Raw genomic sequence first — 24744 nt, 5'->3', positions numbered from 1 at the left:
TTATATGAGCCTGTAGGGAATGTGGTATTTAAACCAAATGTTCTGTTTGAAAAAAAGAATAATAATAAAATTAAACACTATTCAATATTTTATTTTCTATCGTTGATTAAGAATATGTTAAGGTTAAGTATTCCAAACATATCCCTAATTTTCCTGTCAAGGGCGCATTTTGACCATGCGAGGTACTACAAGTACCACAATGCATCGCGGCTGGTTTCTCCCAGGAAGAATCATGGCCGCCTACTGTTCAGCTATGGTGTTTCTATTTACGTTTCGCCAGCTTTCTGTTTTGAGACTTACAGCAGGAGAAAGAGTATTTTTTGAAAGCCATATTTGAGGTTTATTTATAGTCATTGTTTGGATAAATCAAAGTGTCTTTTATTTACATTTTTTGTGTGTGTGTGACAGACTGATAGATTTGAGTCTTTTCACTTAGCTTATCAAAGCTGCTATTGATTTACTCAACCAGACACCCACAGCTTTCACACCGGGGTCTGGTCGCGATGTTTAGCCCCGTGAATTCCTCTTATTTTCGAGTCAGTCCGACTATTATCAACCGGGAGCTTGGCAAGACCAAGATGAGATAGCAAGAGTGTACAGCGGAGTGCTAACAGGCGTTTTACTGGGAGGAAACATCCACATCACAATTGGGAGTGAAATTAACCGAGAAATAAAACCCACATTGACATGTTTGGAAACCTTTTTGAGGAGGAAGAGGACGAAGGGTTCGCCTCGACCTCCAACAAAGGGAGCACTGCTAAAGGGGGCGAGGAGCCCCCGCCTCCACCCCGAGGAAGAAGCAATCTGTGCGGCATTAAAAATCAGGGAGGGACCTGCTACCTCAACTCTCTGCTCCAGACTCTGCTGTTCACCCCAGAGTTTAGAGGTACAGACAGCAGCAGCAGGTCAGCAGGAGACCATTCAGCTCCTTAATCTGTTTTTTTTTGTATTGTTTGTAGAGGAGCTGTTCAGTTTGGGACCAGAAGAATTGGGGCGTCTTGAGGACAAAGACAAACCAGGAGCCAAAGTAGGTGACTCAGTTTCTACCAGTGGTGGGCTGTGAGGGCCTTCAAAGCCTTCTCTGCTGGCCTAAAATCTATCAGAAACACTAATATTCTCAACCTAAACTTTAATTTTCTTCTTTCCAGCTCCATTAATGTATTCAACTTATTAATTCTCTTAATTTTGTAAAGTTTCTCTTGATTACTGAGCTGCTTCTTTTACATTTATGTGGTCTCTATATTTTTTGTCCAATCGGATTTAAGCCTTAGTGCATTGCTATGTCAATCAAATCTGCCCAGGGCCTTCAGAATCAGCAGTACTGGCTGATGTTATCTAACAATATTAGTGAGGAGCATTTTCTTCAACAGAAAACTGCACAGTGCTGCCTGCTGCATCCTGACACATGCTGCTGACCTTCACAAAATTGTTCCACATTACTGATATCCATCTGTAAGAGAACAAAAACGATAAATCCATCAATTATTTGGCACCACTGAATAAAGTGTAAACCCCTTTTGATGCCTAATGTGGACCAAAATTATGGTTCTTCATAAGAAAAGTTTAAACTCAGAATGACTCACTGGAGCTTGAGACATTGCGTGGATGTGTATGTCAGTGTTTTCTCTTTCTTTTTTGACTATCCTGCTTAAAAAAGAACAATTTAGTTATTGCATACCTTATGCATGATAAAGTCAACACATTATCTTCAATTTACAACTGTACCAGTACACAAAAAGCAGTTAAATAAGTTATTACACAAATAAACATATCATGAAAACCAACAGTTAGTTGCTATTTATAATAAATGTTTTTAATTAGTTTAATTTCCTCTACCTTGTGGTTCCCTAATTAAATATTTATAGCATCAGTCTCAAAAGAGAGAGTTTTCTTACCTTTAATGCTGTGAAGTTGGCTGCTTGCCTGCTATCTGTCTTTCTACGAATCAGAGATCTACACTTTTAAAAAATGCTTATTTTTTTAGTGTAAACAAGGGTTAAAAACAATCTGAAAAGTCCAGTATTTATAAAAAAAAAAAAAAAAAAGGATAGCGTTGCCTGTCCTCATACATTCTGGATATCCCACCTCATGACAGTGCACTGCCATTACAGAAGAGATAAACAACTGCATAGTAACGACCAGTGGCGGGCTGCGAGGGCCTTCAAAGCCTTCTAAACTTTCATTTTCTTCTTTCCAGCTCTATCAATTTATTCGAAAAACAATTAATTCTCTTAATTTTGTTGCGTTTCACTTGATGACTGAGTACTGGCTGATGTTACCTAACAATATTAGTGAGGAACATTTTCTTCAACCAATAATATTTCCGATTTGGGGGCAGCTAGAGGACCCACACATTTGTCAGCATTTTCTGTCCTCTGATTGGTCAGTTAGAGCAAAATATTTACAGCCAAGTTAAGCTAACGACAATCTGCATTTTAGATTTGCTCTTTAAAAGTTCTTCTGATCCTTAATGGAGATACAAAGACTTCCTGCACAAAGACAGGAAGAAGGATTTTGTTTGTAAATAATCAGCACATCTTGTGAGTGTTATATATATTTTATTTTCACACTTAATCTCCATTTTATCTGGTATTTAGATGCATATTGAATTTGAACGGCTCCTGATGGTGTAAATGTGTCAGAGCTGTGGTTATGAGGTAGAGGATTGCGGTTCTCTTAACTGGGCTTCTTGTTTAATTGATCTTAGCGTTCTCGCTCACACTAATCTTTGTCTCAGTTATACCTGCACTTGTTACATTTCATATTTGAATACTATTGATCGTTTCTTTTGTTAAAATGTGAAAATGGTGATATTAACCCCTTGACACCCATCATTGCAAATTGACATCAAAATGTGTGCGAATATATATATATATATATATATATATATATATATATATATATATACATACACAAGAGGTGGGCATAGATACATTTTTTAAAATCTAGATTAATCTCACTGTTATCTTGGAATTAATCTAGATTAAAATGGGTCATTTGTGTTTTGTTGAATCAGAATTACTTTATTTACCTTAATAATCCCTTGCGGGAAATACCATTAGAAAATGAATTAAATAAGGATAAGAATATAATAAGATAAGGGTAAGAAAAAAATATGATAAGGATGATATGTGTGTGCTACCTAAATAATAAGTGAAAGTAAGTCTTTGAACAGGAGCTCAAGGGATAAAAAGTAGATAAAGTTGAGGGGTGCCCACTGAAGGCCTAGTTACCATATGCACCGCCCACCACTGGTTTCTACCACACCTGTTATCACCTGTTAGACAGTCAACAATGAAGCAACACATTGCATTAAGCAATGCCGTAATTATCGGTCAGCAGAGACTACAGTTGCTTAGGGGCCCCGTCACTGACACCTGGTTGGCCCCCTACGCAGTTGTGGACTAGGACGTCTCTTTGCAGATGTAATGGTGCGAAAAATTCCTCTTAAACCCATCTGATACTAGTTTGACTGACCAGACCTTATTTATACCCCAACACATGACAGATTTCAACATGATGGTGAGCCGTTTAAACACGACACTAATAGCAAAGCAGACAGTGGTACTTTATTACTATGTTAATAACTGTGTATAGTTCATTAGACTGTTGGTAAAAATACACTCCTATAATATGTTTCAAACCGCAATAAAGACCTTAAAAGAACGATGTATTTGAGTATTTTATTTTTTACACTACGACTTGGAATCATGGGTAATCCAGAGTGTCAATTTAAACCATAACCTTTACATACAATATGTTAGCGAAGATGAATACCAAAAAGATTTACTTCAGCCAGACCTATAATTCCCTCTAACTTACGCAGAAGCGCCAAGAAAAAGAACAACCATGGCAGACGATGATGCGGAGAGCCGCTGGCAGCCCAAAAAAACTGTTACCCGGTTCAATCCCCACAGCCGGCACTCTGGGTCCCCGAGCAAGGCCCTTAACCCTACACTACTCCACGGGCGCTGCACAGTGGCAGCCCACTGCTCCCCAAAGAGGATGGGTTAATGCAGAGAGTTAATTTCTCCATTGTGAGATCAATAAAGTTCAATTTCTATTTCTATCATAGGAGAACCAACTGATTGGTTTCCTCAAATTATTACTCAGGCAGGCAGAGCAGCATGCATGAACTACAGGAAACTGAGGCTACAGGTGGCAAAGTATTGATTAGTCAATTTCAAGTTGGAAAAAAACTGCATGGCCCAATGAGTCTTGCTTTCAGCAGCATTAATCACATGTTTGGGGCAGAATTTGGCATGAAAAACAAATAGAAAGATTAGGGATGCACCAATAGAAGGTTTCTGGCCAGTTTCCCCCAATCTTTAAAAAGCCTGATTGAGATTTTGCCGAAATATGTTTTTTTTAACAGTCGTGTAATAGTGGAGGGGGTATTTTTATGGCACTTTGGCATCTTTAATAGTTATTAAATGCCTCAGCCTAACCAGGTAAAGCTGCTGACCTTATACATCCATTAATGACCACTGTGTATCTTCTGCTTTTTGCTTTCAGAGGGGTAATTCACCACAATCAAATGATCTAAGTTTAGTTTTTTTTTTCTATTATGTCAACTAATTCACTGTGCCCCAGTTTCCTTAAGAGTCATCAGCTCTAAATCTAATAGAAAGCCTCTGGGGATTTGGTGAGAAAGGGAATCTTGCATTAAGTTTGCAGCCGTTGATCAGTATGGACAAAAATCTCAGAGGATGTCTTGATGATGTTGGATTTAAAAATTCACTGCAGAATACTCATAATAACAGAAGGTTGGTCTTCCCTCCACTATTTTTAACTTGCAAGGTGAGCCATGTTTGAGAACAGGAGTGCTGATTTTTAAACGTCCGGAAGGTTAAGTTGGATAAATCAAGGTGAAGGTTTTTATATAAATTTGTTAAAATTTCAAAATAATTTTTTTTAAAACCAAGATTTACATTTTTAACTATTAAAATGGTTGCAGAAATCGATTTAACGTTTCTATTTTTTTGCATTGTATTGTAACACAGAACTATTTTTAAACTTTTTGTTCAAATCTAAAGCAGGCAACCAATTTAGAAGAAGCAAAGGATCAACAGTGTCCAGTAAAAATTTGGTTCAGTTTTCTAAGACCTTTTTAAAAAACAAAGACACGAGTGAAAGTGCAGTTCTCACAAGAGAAGGGGCTAATTTATTCCTTTGGATCCTGTTTTTTTTTTTAAGCTTCTATTGTTTTAATCTAGTACATGAACGTCTCAGTGTTGTTAAAATGAACTGTTTGTCCTAATTTAAAAAAAATAAAGTCTGTGACATATCTGTCCTGCAATTATCACCTTGTTTTAGATATTTTATGTCAAAAACCTCCCATGCTTTTTTTCTTCTTGCTTCTTACATGATTTGTTGCTTTTCTATTGTGTCCTGTTATAGCTGTGCGTGACAATTACAAAACTATAAGTACATATTCCAGACTAACGCCTGTTTAAGTTTTAACGTGTGCTTCATTTTTTCTTTTATTCCCTATAGGTCAGGGTGATTCCTCTGGAGCTCCAGCGATTGTTTGCCCGTCTGTTGCTAATAGACCATCAGAGCGCCTCCACCACTGACCTCACAGACAGCTTCGGCTGGAACAGCAGCGAGGTTAGTGATGGGAGGAAAAGGAGAGGCTCTAGTTACACTTCTTTAATTCAGTAATGGATTTTTATCCTGCAGTAACATCCTCCAGGACGTGCTTAAGAGCACAAAACGTGGTTGCACTATTTAATAGCAGTCAGCCCAAGTAACCTGACTGGAATTCCACTTCTTTCTGGAGGCCGTCCAGCTGCAAAATTACTACCCGAGGAAGGAGGACAAAACGTTACAGAGACACGAATTGCCATGGGGCATGTAAACCTAATTTTCCAGTGAGGGGGGGGGGGAGAAAAACTGCAGCAATGTGATTATACAAGCAGCTGTACTCCTTAAAACCACTAAGCTTCTGTGGGTTGGTAGCGATAAGCTACTAGTGATAGAGTAATAACCATAACTGTTGACAGGCTGTTCATAACACTCACATTTAAAAAATTGCTAATTAAAGATAGCTAATTGAATAAGAAAATGGAATCTGCTGTGGACGCTTCAGAGTTTGACATTACATTTTGCAAGTCTTGCGAACATTTTAGCTGGTTCCAGAAAATATTGATAGCCTCTGAGGATCCCAAACTGCTCTGACGTGCAACGTGTTGATCTTCTTTTGACGATATTTTTTGTAATCTGAATAGCAAACAAAATGGAAACAGTCATGCTTATGGGTCCAGTGAAGAAAAGTATTATATGGACATTCTTGACTTAAGCATCAAAGCATGAGTCTAGAAATCCTTGATGTATTTAGTACAGGAGGCTCTAGAAACGTCATAGTTTGTTTGAATGGGTGGTTAAGGTGAAGAGAATCTGTGTGTTTGTTGGAGGGAGGGATAGATTCTTTGTTCTACGGGTAAACCAAATCACATCCTTCTTATAGCTCATTTACAACCAACTCCTTTATCATGAATGTTTAGTCTGGTTTGATTTTCAGATCAATGAATTTGTCGGATAACTTAAAGCCTAACAATATAAAAGTGCTATTAAACTATGTCGGCCTTTTAAAGGTATCGCATATATGAGCCCAAAGGTGAGCTATGGAGTCACATTAAAGAACTAAAGACACTTACTTCAATGGATAGTTAAATTTAAGCACCTTAGAGCTGTAATTTAATCAGTTTAATTATTTTTTTTTACTCCGACAGCTTTTAAATAACCATATAAAGTCCAACATGTACCGCAGCTTGTTGAAACTTGTAGAAACTCACGGCCTCTCTCTATAAAGTAATCACTCTTTTGATAATGACTTGTCTTTGTAGTGCATTTTATATTTCATAATCTTTATTTCTTTTATCAAGAAGATTTTTTTTTTTTCATGAGAGAAATAAAGCACAAAAATATTGCAGCTGGATTTGGGTCCTTTAGTCAGACAAACAGTCTTACCAGCTGCAGTTGGTCTTTTTTTTGTTAAACTTTTACTAATTAATCAACATTTGACATAAAGGTTATAATCCCTTCTTGCTACATGCCCTTTATACTAATGCATAAAAGTCCTTTCATATGAATGTAATCATGAAATGTATTGAGATAAATGGTTTTTGTTTGTTTTTTGTGTGTGTTTATTTGGTCATTTTAATTGCTTTGCTGTGGCAGGACAGTGCAAGTATTTAACTTATTGATGAAGTGACCCATGATGAAATACTGGATCTGAATTTATTTTCAGCAATCAAGGCGATCTTTGCTCCTTTGAAGCTTAACATTTCTTTTCCTGTGACTTTAAGCGATCATGTTTTAATCTGTCCTTCACTGCTATAGAATAATGCTGCACTGCATTTTTATGAGCCTCAGACTTTTTTGTTTCTAAAAAAAAAAAAAAAAAAAAATGGGGCTGAAAAAGTATCACCAAGCATTTTGGGTTCCTTTTTTGGTGTTTTGCAGTTTGGCTTTGGTAGCTGTGTAAATTTGATGTGCTAGAAACACTATAATTCTTTTATCGATATGATATTTAATTCAATATAATCTGGGAATGTATTTTTTTTTTTAAATTACCATTTCGCCTCTTATATTGTTTTCGATAATCTATGGATGTATTTAACTCTTACAAGAAGGTAACTGTTTTTTTTTTAAGTATGTGAATAAAGAAAAGTCATATCCATAAGTATAGGGATAAAGAAAAGTATATGGATAAAGGAAAGTTTGCATTAGAAATGGAGGAAAGGAAGAACAACGTTTTTGTCTCCTCATCTGAACTGCCCTTCATGTTTTTTCAAGGGGACGAATCAGCATGATGTGCAGGAGCTCAACAAGATTTTGTTCAGTGCATTGGAGCACTCCCTTGTGGACACCAGCGGCAGTACATTGATCCAGCGCCTCTACCATGGTACCATTGTCAACAGCATCGTGTGTAAGGAGTGTGGAAACGTGAGCCAGAGGAAGGTATGTTGCTGGGCAGATATCCTTGTAGACTGGATGTCTGGAAACGGTCGTTTGGACCAGAATAATAAAGCTTAAAATGTATGTCAGCTCATTTGAATTTTTTTTTTTATTTAAATGTGATTTTCCTTCATTTGCAGGAGGACTTCCTGGATTTGACAGTGTGTGTTTGTGGCGTGTCCAGCCTGGAGGAGGCTCTGTGGAACATGTTTGTGGAGGAGGAGTTGTTTGAAGGAAACAACCTTTATCGTTGTGCTCAGTGCTCCAGGTTGGTCACTGCTGCCAAGGTTCGTATGCATTTAAGTTCCCTGAAAAAAACATCTTCTGCTCTCACTTCCATCAAAAACCAATTTTCTTTGGTGTTTCTCAGTCGGCCAAGCTGGAGCAGCTGCCCCCGTTTATCACCATGTCTTTGCTGCGATTCAGCTTTGACTTTGCCAAATGTGAACGATACAAGGAGACCGGACGCTACACCTTCCCGCTCACCATCAATCTGAGACCATTTTGTGAGCAGGTGCTGCAAAGATTTCAGTTGAACATTTGTTTTTAATTTAAACTACATTTTAAGAAAGTATTGATGATCAAAAATGTATTTATTGCAGTTCTTTTGAATAACTACAGCTTATAGCTACTGAAAACCTGACATTCAGTGTATGAGAAATATATTATGTAAGGAATTAAACAGAGAAAACAGAAACAAAAGTTCTGTTGTGGATGAAATAACCATGATTAGGATCAGCAGTCAGTCATTGTCAGAGGCCAAAAGGAGAATATAGATCAAATGTCACTGCTGAAAAGCTTGGGGTTTCTTAGTGCTTTATCCCAGCGTGTGTTTGGAAAGTATAGAGGAAGGAAAAAATATGGTTAAAAAAAATGCAACTCCAGCTTGAAGTGTTTAGAGGAAATAAAAACGGTGTATTGGTTGGCGGTGGAGGAAGCTGTCACACTTAGACTTAGACAAACTTTATTTTCATTTTGTATACACAGTGTATACAAAATGAAATTTCAATGCATACAGCTTTTCAACAGTGAATGAGCAGCTCACTGCAGTGAGATGAACATTTTAATTTATAGGGTGCAGCAATGATCAGAAGAATATGGTGCAAAAAGCAGTAGAAACATTGAGTTGAGTTCTGTTTAAAGGGATTGGAAAACTTCGCCATCTAGTGCAAATATGATGTTTACAAGTTTAATGCAGAGTCTCGATCTGTGACTTGATTAGAGTTTCAACAGTTCAACAGTCTGATGGCAGCGGAGAAATAAGCTGTTACAGAACCTGCTGGTCTTGCATCGAATGCTGCGATGCCTCTTCCCAGAGGGCAGCAGGGAGGACGGTCCATGCACACACCGGTGTTGATTTCCCTTCTTTGTGTTAAATCCCTCCTGAACCAGAGAGGACTTGAGAAGCATGTCTCTGGGGCTAAATAAGGTTCCGACTGGACTTTTAACTCGGAGGTCCAAAATCCAGATTTATTTGTATTTAATATGGGAATTAAGATTCTAGAAAAAGAACGGAGAAGCACAGAAATGCAGTTTGTTTTTGACCCGCTGTGTTTTCAAAGCAACCCTCCTACTGGAGATTTGAAAGGACTTTATGGAGATACTGATTTTATTTTCCAGCAGGACCTGTTAGCAGTCGGCATTGTAAGCATACGACTGCCTTCTTTATAGAAATATTAATGTGATCAGTAAACAAACTGGTCTTGACATCAGAGCCAACAGAAGAACTGAAGGGTGCATTTATTTATTTATTTTTTTGTTTTCTTACAGTCTGATGCAGAGGACTCTGATTTCACATATGAACTGTTTTCCGTGATTATCCATAAAGGAGGCTGCTATGGCGGCCATTACCATGTTTACATCAAAGATATCGATGAGCTTGGACTGTGGGAGCCTCCGGTGAGGAGAAGAAAAACGCAGATTTATTTTTATCCGAATGAGAAACTTGCTGATAGGTTTTAGTTTTCTTGTTTATTTTTTTGTGAATGTGTGCACCTGCCTAAAAACAGCCAATCTGTGTTTTTTGCAGGAAGATGACTGCAAACCAAAAGCTCAAAAGAAAATCGAGAAGGAAGTCAAGGAGTCATCTGAGCAAAACCTACAAGAAGACGACCCTTTGTCTATTATTACTGCGATCATTGCTCAGGTACACTTAGAGCTGTTCTCCTTCAGACTACTGCTGCATGAGGAAACCTTAGAATGTGTTGTAGAAGTGTTCTGAAATTATATTTATTACATTGCTTTATTGTTTTTTTTTTTTTTTGTAAACTTGTGCAGATTTTAGCCATAATCATATTATTAAGCCACACTAATATTGTTGTTCTCTAGGAGTCTTCAAAAAGTGTTTTATTGGATCAGCTGGGTCAAAAGCTTCTGGATAAAACTGGATCATCCTGGAGCAAAAGGTTTAGAAAACTTTACGGTCCAATTGGAAAGGTAATTTTTTTATATTTTCCACCTACTTTGAAAAAAAGCTACTTTTTATATTTAATCCTTTCTTTTATGTTTTTTTAGTTCCTGCAGTCTCACAGTGACGTTTTTATTTTGGTGTCCAATGGATCCCGGGTGGCACTGAAGGCAAACCCTCCAAGCCAAGTGACTGATACTTCTGCTTCTGCATCAGAGCAAACCGTGACCTCTGACCCTTCAGCAGCTTCAGACAGAGCCGCCTCTGATACGCAGCAGGAGGCAAATCAAACGCATAAAGCACAACCAGAGGTATTAAAAAATCAACCTGGCTTTAAACTCATTGAAATGTAAAAAATTGTAAATTTCAGAGGTCTTTTAGCTAATGATAACTAATGATGATGGTGTCCATGTTCATACCAGGAGTTAATAAATGTAGTAAAAAGTATGTGTACTTGTTTACATCTCTACAGCAATTAGGCAGTCTCAAATTAATTTAATGTAGTTGGACTACACAGGTTTTTTTTTTTTTATTGCTACAGATTACAGGCTTAGACCCATAAATGATGGAAGTGATGATGTTTCGACTCGCCTCTAAATGTTATTTTGTGTCAGAAAAGTGTTTTGTTTTGTTTATCATCTTCTACTTATCCGGAACTGGGTTGTTGGGGCGGCTGTCTCACCCCATCTCAGCAGACTTCCCTCTCCTCAGACACCTCCTCCAGCTCCTCCTGGAGAACCCTGAGGCACTCCCAGGCCAGCCAAGAGACAAAGTCCCTCCATTATGTCCTGGGTCATCCTCTAGGCCTCCTCCTGGTGGGAAGTGCCTGGACAACCTCCAGAGGAGGGCGTCCGGGCGGCATCTGAGAAAGATGTCAGAGAAGCGCCTTTACTCTGAGTCTCTTACGAATGTACAAACTGCTCACCCTATCTCTAAGGGAGAGCCCAGTCACCCTGCAGAGAAAGCTAATTTCAGCCGCTTGTATCCAAGATCTTGTTCTTTCGGCCATGATCCTGGTTTCATGAACGCAAACCGATTGGTAAATTGAGAGCTTTGCCTTTCTGCTCAACTCACTTTACCACATAAGGCCAGTGCAGAATCTGCGTTATGGCAGCAGCCGCAATGAACCATCTGTTGATCTCCTGCTCCAGTCTCCCCACCAAGATACTTGAACTCCTCCACTTGAGGCAGGAACTCTCCTCCAAACTGAAGTGGAGCCACCTTTTACCGGTGGAGAACCATCTCTGAGTCGTTGTCTGTGGATGATGCGTATCATTTAAAAACTTAAACAGCTGTCATAGACTTACTCTCCCTCTAGTGCTCTACATTTCTCCAGCTGAAAGGTTTTGCACAGTGCAGTCTTTGCTATTGGTAGTTTTGATTATTTTTAGTCCTGAGGATGAGAACTGACAAGGGGAAAACTTTTTCTACATAAACATTAATTTGGAGATTTTATTTAGTTTATTTACTTAAAACCTGTTTTTAAAATCTAGTCTGATTGAATGCGGTTGGACATTTTAAACAGAGCTGTCTGGACCAGAAAACTCATGGAAGAGAGATTTTAACCTTAATAAGGCTTTCCTGGTTAACTAAAAGCTAAATAAATAAATAAACTAGTTAGATAGTAAATTTTCTGCGAAACAGACGATTTATGTTTATTCTATTATTTTGACATATGTCTGGTGTCTGGCTGCAAAAGCAAAGAAATATCACACACCTACATGAATGTAGCCCACTGGAAACATGTGTCCCACATCTGGCGTTAGCAGGTTGTCTTGTGACTCACTCTGACTGTTTTCTCACGGTGCTTCCTCCCGTCTGTCAGCAGGGTAGCCACTGGTTTGACCTGAATGACTCGGCTGTGACTTCCATCAGGGAGTCGGACATCGAGAAGCAGTTCCAGGGCAAAGAGAGCGCCTACATGCTGTTCTACAGAAAAACACAGCTGCACAGGCCCGGCGAAGGTACAGGCTAACCTTTTTTCCTTTTTTTGCATCTTGTGTTTGGAACATTGCCTTTCTAAAATTCAATTCAATTCAATTCAGTTTATTTATATAGCGCCAAATTCACAACACATGTCATCTCAAGGCACTTTACAGTTCAACCAGATCATACAGTCAAATCGATACAAAGTTTTCTATCTAAGGAAAACCAGTTGATTGCATTGACTCATTGACTTAAATACAATCCCCCACACTAAGCATGCTTGTAGCGACAGTGGAGAGGAAAAACTCCCTTTTAACAGGAAGAAACCTCCAGCAGAACCAGGCTCAGTGTGAGCGGCCATCTGCCGAGGCCGACTGGGGTTCAAGGAGACAGAAGCAGAGATACAAAAAGCAGCTGTAAAAGGCGGCCCCGTCCAGGAAAAACAACTTGATAATAAAATAAAGATTTCATTTAACTATGGAGGAAGCTGTAATTTTCCTTTTTAAGTATATCGGTTTGATTTTTTTTTTTTTTCCAGCTCTAAACAATCCACGATATAAAGTTCCTACTCAGCTCATCCAGATGGCTCAGGATGAGAACCGGAGGCTGCAGCAGATGCGGTATGGAAACAAGCACACACGTGAAACATGTTACTCTGTTATTATATGTACAGCTGCTTAGTAGGATCTGACTCAGAGTCATTAAGGTTCAGTTGTGGCCAAGATTTCTAACCTGCTGATAGAAGGCAAGAGTAAACTACAACACCACCCAGAAAAAGTTGAAAATAAGTAGGGTTCACATCCGGAGCCCTCCACATCACCACTCCTGATAAATTTGTGAAAAGCATTTTTATTTTTTTTTATTTTATTCATTCATTAAAAGAAAACATGATAAAATCTGTGCAAGTGTTTTCAATAAAGTTATACTTATTCAACTCAGATATAACCATACAAAAATAAAAACACACCATGTTCACCGATATACGTAAAACTCTATAATCTAAATCTATATAAAAAACAAAAACTCTTCTTTTGATAAATGAAAATAAAGTTGATTAGAGTTTATGTGATTTCCTTTTTTTGTTGCTAGCATTAGAGAGAACCAAATGGTTCATTCTCAGTGTTAGATGAGGCTTTTTAAGCATCTTCGCCAGACGAGCTAGCAAGTGGGGGTGTTACCATTTTTATTTTCCAGTGAGGAGTTTGAAGCCGCCAACAACACAGTGGAGCTGCGTCTGCACCTGGCCCCTTTTTACAAAATGGTGGATGGAGTCCTGCAGCCAGTCGGCGAGGACCAAAGTGGAAGCATTAACCTGAGCTTCGACCGGAGGAAGACCGTCGGAGATCTGAGGATAACTATTTACCATGTATTGTGATTCCATTAGATATTTACCCATTGTGTGGAAATTCTTACTTACAAGAAGTTTAATGTTTTTGGTTTTTTTGGACAAAAATATAGAAGCAGGAATTGTGGGAAGGCGATATGGCGTTGACGGTAGCCAAGAGCCTACCTGCTGGTTTACACCTCTACAATACTCTGACAGGTTTGGGACTTATGGTTCAGTAGAAATTATAAAACAAAAAGCCTGAAGATAGAAACTAGAATCAGAAATACTTATTTTTTAATCATTCCTCTCTTGTTTTCTTCTTCAAAGATGACGGCGTTTCTCTCTACGGTGCAGGAATCCACACGAATACTGATCTGTTTGTCTGGAATGGGATGGAGGTAAGGGACGATAAACTAAAGGGGTCTATTTACTCAGCATTTTATGGAATTTCATTCCTTCTGTGCTTCCCGTCTCATTCAGGTTTGTGGCTCCGCAGTCCAAACTGGAGCTGAATGGGAACCTGTATTGCTCACTGTCGTCCGTCCGTTTCTGGGCGAAGATGTTGGGCAGGAAGTGCAAAATGGGGTGAAATGTGAAAAAAACGGAACAGGCTCTGAAAATGTCGGCCCAGGACTGAAAAGGGAAGCTAGGGGGTTTGCGGGGGGCGCAACTCTTGGGGAGGTGAGGGAGGCACTTGGGGAGCCGAGGGAGAGCCTACTGTGTCAGGAGCATAAAAGAGGAAAGGTGGGAGGTCAGGGGGCGGGGGAGGGAGGGGGTGCGAGCGGATGGAGGGTGTTCCCGCCCGATGACATGCAGCGGACTTTAAAGGAGCTGTCGCTGAAGGATGGAGATGCTCTGCTGGTGTTGGAGCCGCACTCATTCGACAGCAGGTGAGCTATGTCGCAGGCTCCAGGACTTTTTCCAGAATTCATCAGGGTTTATTCGGACATTATGTGATATAGAAAATGTTAGATAAAAAAAAAAACATTAATTTACTCCACTAATCTGGCCTTTTTCTGATTAGATGATAACAGAACTTACATTTTTGGCCTACATAAAGACCAACATCATTCTGAAAATTCCTTCTGCACAGTCTGCTTAGGTCTAAAGCATGGTGGTGGCTGCTTCATACTTTGGGGGTGTTTTTTCTTAATGGCAACAAGGGGTAATTTGATTGAACTATGCAAGGCCCCACTTCAGATTTTTATTTCTATAAAACTTTGTAAAAAGAACATATTCCCTTTTACTCAAGCTTTACAATCCTATTCTCGGCTGTGATTAGTGTGTTCACCCAAAATGGAGATGTGGTCACCGTGACTACGCCGTCAGACTGCCGCTGGCTCCAGGTGGAGTTCCGACCACTAATAAACGGAGACGAAGAGGAACTAAGGAAGACTGTAAAGGTTCCAGCCACAGGAAATATGGTCAGTAATTTATGTCTCTCCTTATTGAAGTTGTTTTTATTGTGTCATATTCTTCACCAAGTCTATTTCTTCTCTGTCTAATTTGTCTTGACACAGCTGCTATCTGAAGTGAAACAAAGAGCCATAGAGGAGCTGCAGCTGCTGGAAGAACCTTCAGGCAAGATGCTATTTTATTTGTAATTACAGTCCTGCAGCATTAGAGGTACACTTAAACAATAGAAAAACCCCAAAATAATTCAGTTTATGATTCGTACTTTATGTATTGCAAATAATATAGTGGACATTAAGCTATTTAACTTCAACTTAAAATCTGGAAGGTCTAATTTTTTTCATAGAAATTTCTTTTTTTTTTTTTTTGTTAAATATGGATTTCAAAGGTTTTTGACCCATTTGTATTTAAAAAAAAATCATAAGTATGTTTAAAACTTTTTTTTTTTACCAGTTGTCAGAAAATGTGCTTTTTCTGACTTAAAGTGTTAATCACACTTAGTGAAATTTTCTCATAACTACAGATTTTAATCTTTTTTTTTTTTTACTGGGATTTTAAAGACTATCAAAGGAATGCTAATGAAAAATTAGACATTGCTCATAAATGATCAGCTATGTCCGAATGTCCTCCCTAATTACTATGTAGTGCCCTATATAGTGATTTGGCCATTTTAGGTGAGTGTCCAAATGTCTAGTGGATGATAAAGTAGTGGACTCAAAATTTCTCACACTGCACCGTGAAAAGTAGTGATTATCCCTGGTCACTAGAGGAGCAGATATATTCCAGAATGCTTTGCGCAGAGAGCTCTCTTGTAAAAGCATCATGGGATTTGTTACCGGGATTTGTCGCTGCTGTCGGGTAGCGTCAGAGCCGACAAATAATAAAGATTGTGCATGCACCGTACGGCAAGGGGGAGTAATGTGACAAACGGGGAGCGAAAAGTAGTTATCATCTGTACGAACGGTCAATTTACTGAGTTAACTATAAGGTCCACTCTATATAGTCCCAGCTCTATATAATGATTGAGGGATTTAGGGGTTATGCGGGCGCTCAGACACAGCCAATGATATGTTTAGCAAGAATACACAAGCAGGTTGTGGCTTTAAGTTGGTAAAAAGAGTGCCCCAGTAGTGCCTGTAAGATATTTCTTAGAGTAGTACACACCCAGAAGGATGACATTTTGACACAAGTCAAGGAGGCTGTTGTCCTTTGGAGTTAGCCGGCTCCTGCTAAAAGCTTTCTATGACTCTCTATTGGCCTCAGTCCTCCTCTATGCTGTCGTATGCTGGGCCCCTGGCAGCGCAGAGTGTGACAGAAAGAGACTGAACCACCTGGTGAGGAGGGCCACTTCTGTGCTGGGCTGTGCTCTAGACTCTGTGGAGGAAGTTGCAGAGAAGAGGGTGTTGTCCAAGCTTAAATCAATCATGGACAAAACCTTTCAACCTCCGCACCAGAATGTAGAGGAGCTGAGCAGTTCCTTTAATAACGGACTTATACCCTGTGTGTAAAAAAGAGCACTACTGCAGGTCATTCATATACCTGTTGCCATCGGACTTAAATGTATGATCATTATCTGCCAAGCAGTGAAACATTTGAAGGTGTGTGACTTCTCATTTCCTCTGTGTTGCTGAGCAGGTTCGCCGTACTGTCTGAGGCAGGTGGACTGCTCTGGGAAACTCCTTCCTCCAGGTACTGTGTCATTTCTCAGTTGAAAGCCGCTTTATTTGGAAATCCCCCTCATTTTTACCGAATATCAATAGATGCTTCCTCTGAATCTGACCTCCTAAAAGTCTTTGATATTTACCTCTCGTAAATCTGTCTTTGATTCAGTCTCTTTTATTATAACTGAATGCATTCCGATTCATTGTGGTTTTCCTAACAGTATTCGAGGAGTTAAGTGTTCGGGATGCAGGCGTGCGACTCATGACCACGTTGACTCTCTGCCCGGGAAATGCCCCTAAGGAATCACAGGTGTGTTATCTCTTTCTTTTCCGTTAAAATGTTCTTTCCTTGCAGCTGCAGCGATGAAAACAGCAGATTGTTTTGTAGTTTGCTATATCGTAAAACAAATCAAGGAGTTGTGACAGTCTGTGGGCTGACTGAAGAGTAGAGAACTTACTTTCTGTGTTTTTCAGCTTTTCTTGCACTTTACTGTTGGTTCAGCCCCCTCTGCTGGCATGGAGATGGACATAATCGTAGAGAAGACATGCACCGTCAAAGAAGTGAGGACATTTAAAAACAAAATAGTTTTATATATGTAATCTAAGTAGAAACATTTCACAATTATCTTTGTGTTTTTTATGAAAACCTGAAATTCTGTTGTGGAGAATGTTTATTACTTGTTTTTGAATAAGGAGTGGCTTAGAGATAATGATCCAAGAATCCTAACCCAGGTGTTGAATATTTCAGGTTTTTATATGCTGAAAGATGTAATCATCATCTTGGTCACTATGGTTAGAAATTAAGATAATTTTCTCCCAGAACGAGCGTTCTTCTTCAAAAACCTGTTTGTTTTATTTCAGTGTCTTAAAGCTATGCTGGATGCTGTTGGGCTTGATGGTAAGTTTTTATCATTGTTTCTCTTTCTGTTTATTTTCACCATCTATATTTACTTAGATCATTTGTATCATTCCCACTGCTTCCGTGCTCTCAGTACCTGCTCAGCTGGTAATCTTGTTCTTTTCAGGTACCAGTTGGCACTTAAGGAGGCTAGATTGGTGTGAGGAAGTTGGAGAGCCACTAATGGATGAGGTGAATCAATGGGTTTTGTCGACAGTATGTCTATGTATGTAAGCGGATAGTTGGGTCCTGCCTACCCCAAATTTACACTTAGTCCCCTCTACTCTGCTCTGCGGCACTGAGAAACCCAGAGTAGCTCTATGGAGCATGAATAGATTGCATATCAAAAGCTAGTGAGCAATGTGAAAGTCGGACCAACATCAACTCCTTTTTAAAACGTTTAAAACTGCTTTACTTATCTTTATTTGGCATCCAGATATCTTGCTAGTTATGTTTTTAATAGGTGAACACTAGGGATAGACCAACATGTGAGTTAGCTAATGTTTTTCACCCATACTAGTGATCTTTGCACCCACCGGTATGTGCATGCGTTTAGCATGATATCTTTGCATTAAGCAGCCATGCCTTGAGATCCCACAAGGTGAATGCATTGCTGCTTTCTCCATTTGCTTTGTTTTTAAATTGTTAATACGTGTTTATTTTTGTTTAAATTGAGACTGTTGTAAAGTTTGCTACCATAGTGCCATTTCTATCACCTAAATGAGGGAAGAAAAATTAATATCTGCTTAAGAAATCAGCAAAACAAAATAAACTCTGTAGTAAATTAACTTAGTGCAGAGAAGCTATATTTGTTGGTTATTTTTCTGAATTTAATCCTGTTGTTTTTTATTACACAAGTTAATGTAGCCCAGTAGATGATCTATTGTTTGCAGTCGCTAATATACAAACATATATTTAAACTAGTGGTAGGCTGTTATCGGCGTTAACGTACTGTGTTAATAAACAAACATAGTAACATAAAAAAATATTGCCGTTAATCTATTCTCTCAGTTGGGTTGGGAGCTGGGTCTATACTAATCCAATCCACTTTATTTATATAGCACAATTTCAATAAACACAAGGTTTCCAAAGAGCTGCACAAAAAGATAAAATAAATAAAAGTAAATAAAATAAAAGCACTGCCCGCACAGGATAAAAATATGCATGTATATACATAAAATCAACGCTCTACATGGTGTCAAAAGCCAAAGAATGATGAAATAATGATGACTTTCACCTTGATAGTTTAGTGTGGATGTATATCTGGGGATGAGGACAAATTATTCTTCCAACCTGTGTAGGCGTACTGTGAAATTGCCACATTGAACTTGACGTGCTGACATGTATCCAGCTATAAAAACGCCGGTGCTGTGCTAAGAAATACCTGCCTGCTGAGAATTACCTTCCCTCCTGCACACTGACGAGAAAACGGATTGATATAAGAATGAAAAGGGAACTTTTAAACATGTTAATATTTTGACATTTCTTATGCATTGATGTCCTAAAATTTTGTTTTGTTAGACGGATAAATTCAATTGAATACAATTTTTACTTGTATGGAGGCATGTTTTAGTCGATGTGCTACAGTCAGTGTCCGATGAATATATTCTCTGCTGAGTGGATGGTATTTCTCGCTTCTGCTATCAACACCATTCTAAATTATTTCTGACAAAACATTATGTTTAAAAGTTCCTTATTTGTTCACATTTCAATCCGTTTTCTCATCAATGTGCGAGAGTTTAGGGCGAAGCACGCTCCCGCAACGTGAGGTTATTCTCGGCAGGCAGGAATTTCTCTGCATTTATCTGTCTACCAAAACTCTCAATTTTATTAATCCATGCATAAGAAATAGGAAAACCTTAAGAATGTGTTTAAAAGTTACCTTTTCGTTCATATTTCAATCCATTTTCTTAGTGTGCGAGAGGGGAGGTAATTCTCGGCATGTCAGCCTATTTAATTTCTAGAGCTAGAGTCATTATACATTTTAAAAAAACTCGGGATCTTCACATCACAAGAGACGCATTTAAACTCTGTTGCCCCAAAGTCGGATTTTTGGAGGCAAGTGGGACATCTATAATTGGACTTGGGAATCTATTTTTTGCAGCAAAAATAAAGTAACAAATGAGCAAAATATTTTTATAAAAATATTTATAACTTTGTCAAATCCTTAAATAAGAAGACGAAAATATGTGTGATTTTGCAAACAAAAAAAAGTAAACCTGTTATTTTAAATTCTGGAGGTAGCACACACACATCATGAATGCCTAGATTATTTCCAAGATTACAGTGAGATTAATCTAGATTTAAAAAATGAATCTATGCCCACCACTAATTTAAACACTGCAAAAAAGTAAAAAAAAAAAAAATAGTAAAACCAATTTACTGACCCTAATTTTTGAAGGTAAATAAAATGTTCTGCCAATGGAATGAAATTTTTACCCTTATAAAACAAGATAATTTGATATTATAAACTTGAAGCAAGAGAATGCAGTTGTTGTTTTTGTATTTTAAATGTAAATTGTCTTATTCCATTGGCAAAGTGTCTCAATTACCTGCTTATTTCAAGAAATCCACTTATTTTACAAAAAAAACTAAATTTTAAACTCCATCAGTGTAACAAGGTCTTAAATTAAATCTAGGTTTGATGGTGTAAGAAAGGAAACGAATGGTATCAAAAACAACAACTCAATGTATCCTTCATGTTTAAAAAAATAATAAAAATCTACTTCGATTTAGCAGGAATAGTTTGATTTTTTTCCGTTATAGATTGACTGTAATCCTTAAGATTGATATTAACGGCAGGCTTTTATTCCCAGGATGCTTCCCTGTCAGACCTCAAGATCAGCAATGGAGAAACGCTAGTTGTTACAGAAGGGCTTTTACCACCAAAGGTACCTGAAATTCTCCAGGGTTTGTCTTTGAGTTATAAAAAAATAATCATAGCTACCTTATAATTTTTTTTCTCCTCTCCCTCAGGGCTTTCTCAAACTTTCTGTGTGGCTTTTTATGGATCTGAGATCTAATTGCACAGAAGGCAGTCCTGCTGAGCAGCGGATGTGGGAAACGGATGCTACTGATGGATTTTGTGCTCCGTTACTGCATGGTGAAAACATGGTGGAGCTGAGAAACATTGGAAAGGTTGAGATATCCGATGATGCCATGCTGGAAGACTTAAAGACCCAGGTAAGGTTTTGTGGTCTGTGCGACTATACAGTGTTGGCAAAACAATTACAGAGCATTATAATATTATTATTATAGAAAACTTGATATCAAAATGTGCGAATTCCCCTTCTAATAGCCTTATTCTTTATATAGGGCAGAAACAATTAATCGTGAATAATCCATTATTAAAATTGTCAACTAATTTAGTAATCGATTAATCGTTAAATGGAGTATAGAGACTACAAAATATGCCTCTAGCTGACAGAGCGACCCACTTAGAGCAGTAATTATGTCAAAAATATAAAAAAATATATGTAATTTTGCATATTGCATTGCAATATATGCATATTTTGCATTTAGAATAGAAAACAACATTTTCGTTTGTCAATATGCTCTATCCAGAACTCCTCAAGTGGAAAAAGTTTTGGTTTTACCTGGTTTCCATCGACCCCGCTTGGGATTAGCGGGATCCATGGAAATATATGGGGTGCCTATATCCAGCTGTGTAAGGGCGAGAGTTGGGGTACGCCTGGACAGGTTACCATGCCATTGCAGGGCAACACAGAGACAAACAGGACAAACAACCATTCACACACACACTCACAACTAAGGACAATTTAGAGAAACCGATTAACCTTAAACCGCAGTAAAGAACCCACGCATGCTGAGGGAGAATATGCAAACTCCATGCAGAAAGAGCCAGGCATCGAACCCGGATGTTCTTGCTGCAAGGCGGCATTGCTACCCACTGTGTCACTGAGCAGCCCGGTTTCACCAGGTTTAATTCATAAAATATCTTCTTTAAGGAACGTTTAGCTATCTGATTATTAATCGAAAAAATTAACAGATTAATTGATTTGCAAAAAAATAATGGTTAATTGCAGCTCTAGCTCTATATTGGCGTCCAATCTGAGGAGTTGTATTAGAAAATGGAAACTTTCTTGACTTATCACCCAAATATAATATATAATATAATATACATTTCTGCTACCTTGAAAGGTTCCCCTCTGAGTAAAGTCCAGTATAGACTCCTCTAATCAGCGTCTTCCAACAGGTTAACATGGACAGGATTACGTTTTGCTTTCACACTGTAGGCTGTATAATATGAACCATTTTAATTGTGACCTGCTTCTTTCCTTTAGGTTTTGACGCTACCAGCACTCCAGGACGTATGTGTCCCGGTCACTAGTTTCCTGCGTGTTTGGCAGATGGACGGAGGGCGTCCAACACGTATACTTAGAGGACAACAAGTCACACTCAGGTCTAAAATCTTAATGCCCTCTTGTTGCCGAATGGTTTTGTTGGACGACAGCTGCCGATTGCTTTGAGTTGGACTTTTTCCTACATAGTTTGTTATCTTTGTGCTCAGGAAGCTGAAGTTGACCAGTGGGACAGATCTTTGTGTGCAGGGCCTACTCAAAGAGGAAGATCTTGGGTGAGTTTTGTTGATGGACTTGTTTTTTTTCCTCTATTGCTGCTTTATATTTATTTTCATTTCATTTCACAACTTAATTACTTTTATAAAAGCAGAATTCTCCCTTTTGTCTAGTTTAAAAATCATATTTTTGCTGATCTAAAGGCCAAAACAGGTGCTGCTGAATGTAAAGATGGGTGTTCCAGGAGAGAGGAGGTATTATCCTACAGAGGAGCTGGTTTGGGACACTTCCAAGGACTCTTCTCCTCGATCTCTGCGCACCAGTCTGGCTGCGCATTACGGCCTCTCTCCCGATTCTCTGCTGCTCGCCAAACATCAGCCTGAAAAACACACCTGGGAAGAAATCTCCAACTGGGTACTGTATGCATAATAGAAAAATATACATTCTGGGATTTTGTCTTTTTTGTGCACCTGAAAGAGCTGGGAAGGAACATTGCATTAGGGATGTTTGCTGTAACAGTAAGAGCTGATTGGCTATATGATGCATCTTTTTCCTTTCAGACTCAGCAGTTTTCTAAAAAGAAGAAAAAGAAAAAGGCAGAATCCCTTTTGGGGCCGCCATTTAACCTTAGAGATGGAGATGTAATTGGTATTAAGGTATCAATAAAACCCTTTATCTTTTAAACAGTCTTTCTGGTCTTCCTAAGATGGGTATTATATCTGGTCCTCCGTTTGTTTTTCCTCCCTCAGAACCTTTTGATTGACAATAACAGGGACTTCATCACAGAAGAGGATCAGCAAGGCCAGCAGAGGCTCAGGGAACAGGCAGAGCAACGCAGGAAAGGGTGGGACCTCTTTCTATATACAAGAAAATCTCAATTTCTCATCAAATAAAACATTTTCCTTACACTGGTTTATGAAATCACATAAAGATGTAACGAGTTTCCCATTCTGTGGTAATGAATCATTTCACTTTGTTTTTTGCCATCAGTACAGCTTACAGTATATCAGATCTGGTTTAAAATCTATAATGCATGCATTTGTACATTTCTGAAAGGACTAAAATGAATCCATTGTTATCTCTGTAACCATTATTTTGTTTGTGAAAACAACCAAAACAGCCTTATGGATCCTGGGAATCAAAGATGTACTGGAATGCGGTTTAAAAAAAGAAAACACTGCAGGAATTCAGTGCAAAATGTTTGTTTTTAGTTATTTAGCTTGTTTTGGTTAAATCTTGCACTTTTGCTTATTTTTCAGAGCGCAGGCTGCAGCCTCCAACGGTGCCGGGAAAAACAAACCCAGGAAGGTAGAGGTGCCGTTGTCCATCAGCGTTGGAGAGTTCAGATAGCATCCTCCTTTTTAATTGATTCGCAGACAAGTCGGGACGTCCTATGACATTACATCGTCCATATGAATTAAAATGCCACGTTGCTCTTGGACAATCTCCTGAATAAATCTGGTGCCAATACTTCCTCTGTATATATATATACTACACAAGACTGTTTTTTCACAAATAGTGTAACGATTACAAAAATGAATCCTAATACCTTCCTGGTTCTCATCCAGGTCATCCTTCAGAACACATATCCAATCTTTTGATTTTTGCACTGTTTTTCTGTAATATGCATTTTTTTATTGCAGTATTACTGCTTTTAGGTCTTTTTAATACATTTTTTTTCCAATAGTGTATCATTTGTTTATTGGAAGTCAATCAGGAGACTTATTTTCCTTTTTGTATTGATTTCATTTGGCTTTTTACAGATGAAATTAGACTCCTAAGACTTGATGAAAGATGAGCTTTTATTCAACTAAAATTTCAAAGTTTGTATAAACAATGAACTTTAAAAAAAAATCTCCTTTTTTGGATTAAATTTTGTTTCAATAAAGTTTAGAAATACATTTTCTTTTTGAAATCTAAATCTTTACATGATTAAGTTAAGCCCGCTTTTTAAACAGAAACCTGCCACTGTGCTGCACAAATAAAAACACGGCATCTTGAGAACAGTAACTGTTGGTGTGTTTGTTTCAGGGTAGATAACAGATGGGCCTTAATGTAAAGAAGCGATTTTACTGCTCTCTTCCCTACCTCATAATTCACCTCTTAAACTCCTCTTCTTCTACCTCTTTTAAACTGTTCTTCACCGTTTATCCTTACTCTAAACTGTTGCCCCGCTCCCTTCAATAAATGGTTTCTACTTTTTAAAGAGCTCAGCACCGGGTTAATGCCTCAGCTGGGGTTTTCTAGATCATTAATTGCCAAGTTCTACTTTTTCTCAAGAAATGAAGAATAACATGTGATCTAAGATTTCATTTAAGGAATAGTTAAGGCTTTATTTTGCATGCGCTATGTTTGAACTTCAGGGAAATGTTTTTCTGCTATACTTTTTAAAAAAATGTTTTTAGTTTTGCCTTCACCATTATCCATTTGTTTTCTTGGCTTTGAACCAATGGTAATTTTTCTTTTGTATTCCCTACATTGATTATTTTTATCACTGGTTGGATATTTGTTTGTTAGTGAGGATCGGTCTGCATTATTGTTGCAGTGCTTTTTGTAAAGTGACTGCTTTTAAAGAAAGTCCTTAATGAATAATAAAGTTATGAAAAAGAAAA

The 24744-nt window shown here is 38.2% G+C and overlaps 1 protein-coding gene across 2 annotated transcripts; it reads left to right on the top strand.

Annotated features, from left to right (window-relative positions):
- The first annotated feature begins 214 nt into the window (after nucleotides 1-214).
- Nucleotides 215-24744, top strand: usp40 (ubiquitin specific peptidase 40). 2 transcript variants are annotated; one of them, XM_038273308.1, is made up of 31 exons: nucleotides 215-886; nucleotides 960-1027; nucleotides 5497-5610; nucleotides 7801-7965; nucleotides 8103-8249; nucleotides 8333-8476; nucleotides 9733-9861; nucleotides 9992-10108; nucleotides 10291-10398; nucleotides 10477-10680; nucleotides 12198-12333; nucleotides 12834-12915; nucleotides 13490-13661; nucleotides 13754-13838; nucleotides 13950-14020; nucleotides 14103-14512; nucleotides 14905-15046; nucleotides 15143-15203; nucleotides 16671-16724; nucleotides 16918-17006; nucleotides 17171-17257; nucleotides 17558-17594; nucleotides 17722-17786; nucleotides 20411-20485; nucleotides 20571-20777; nucleotides 21899-22017; nucleotides 22126-22191; nucleotides 22336-22546; nucleotides 22693-22788; nucleotides 22882-22976; nucleotides 23392-24744. In XM_038273308.1, the coding sequence occupies exons 1-31, from the start codon at nucleotides 688-690 to the stop codon at nucleotides 23480-23482; spliced, it is 3846 nt and encodes a 1281-aa protein (XP_038129236.1). In that variant the 5' UTR covers nucleotides 215-687; the 3' UTR covers nucleotides 23483-24744. The 2 variants fall into 2 exon arrangements, with proteins under 2 accessions (XP_038129236.1, XP_038129228.1); XM_038273300.1 differs by having other exon boundaries at nucleotides 12195-12333.

Source organism: Cyprinodon tularosa, unplaced genomic scaffold, assembly GCF_016077235.1.
Source record: "Cyprinodon tularosa strain WSP-4 unplaced genomic scaffold, ASM1607723v1 ctg120, whole genome shotgun sequence".
NCBI classification, from domain to species: Eukaryota; Metazoa; Chordata; class Actinopteri; order Cyprinodontiformes; family Cyprinodontidae; genus Cyprinodon; species Cyprinodon tularosa.
Note: the sequence above shows the minus strand (reverse complement) of the source record. Positions and strands in the feature narration are given on the sequence as shown.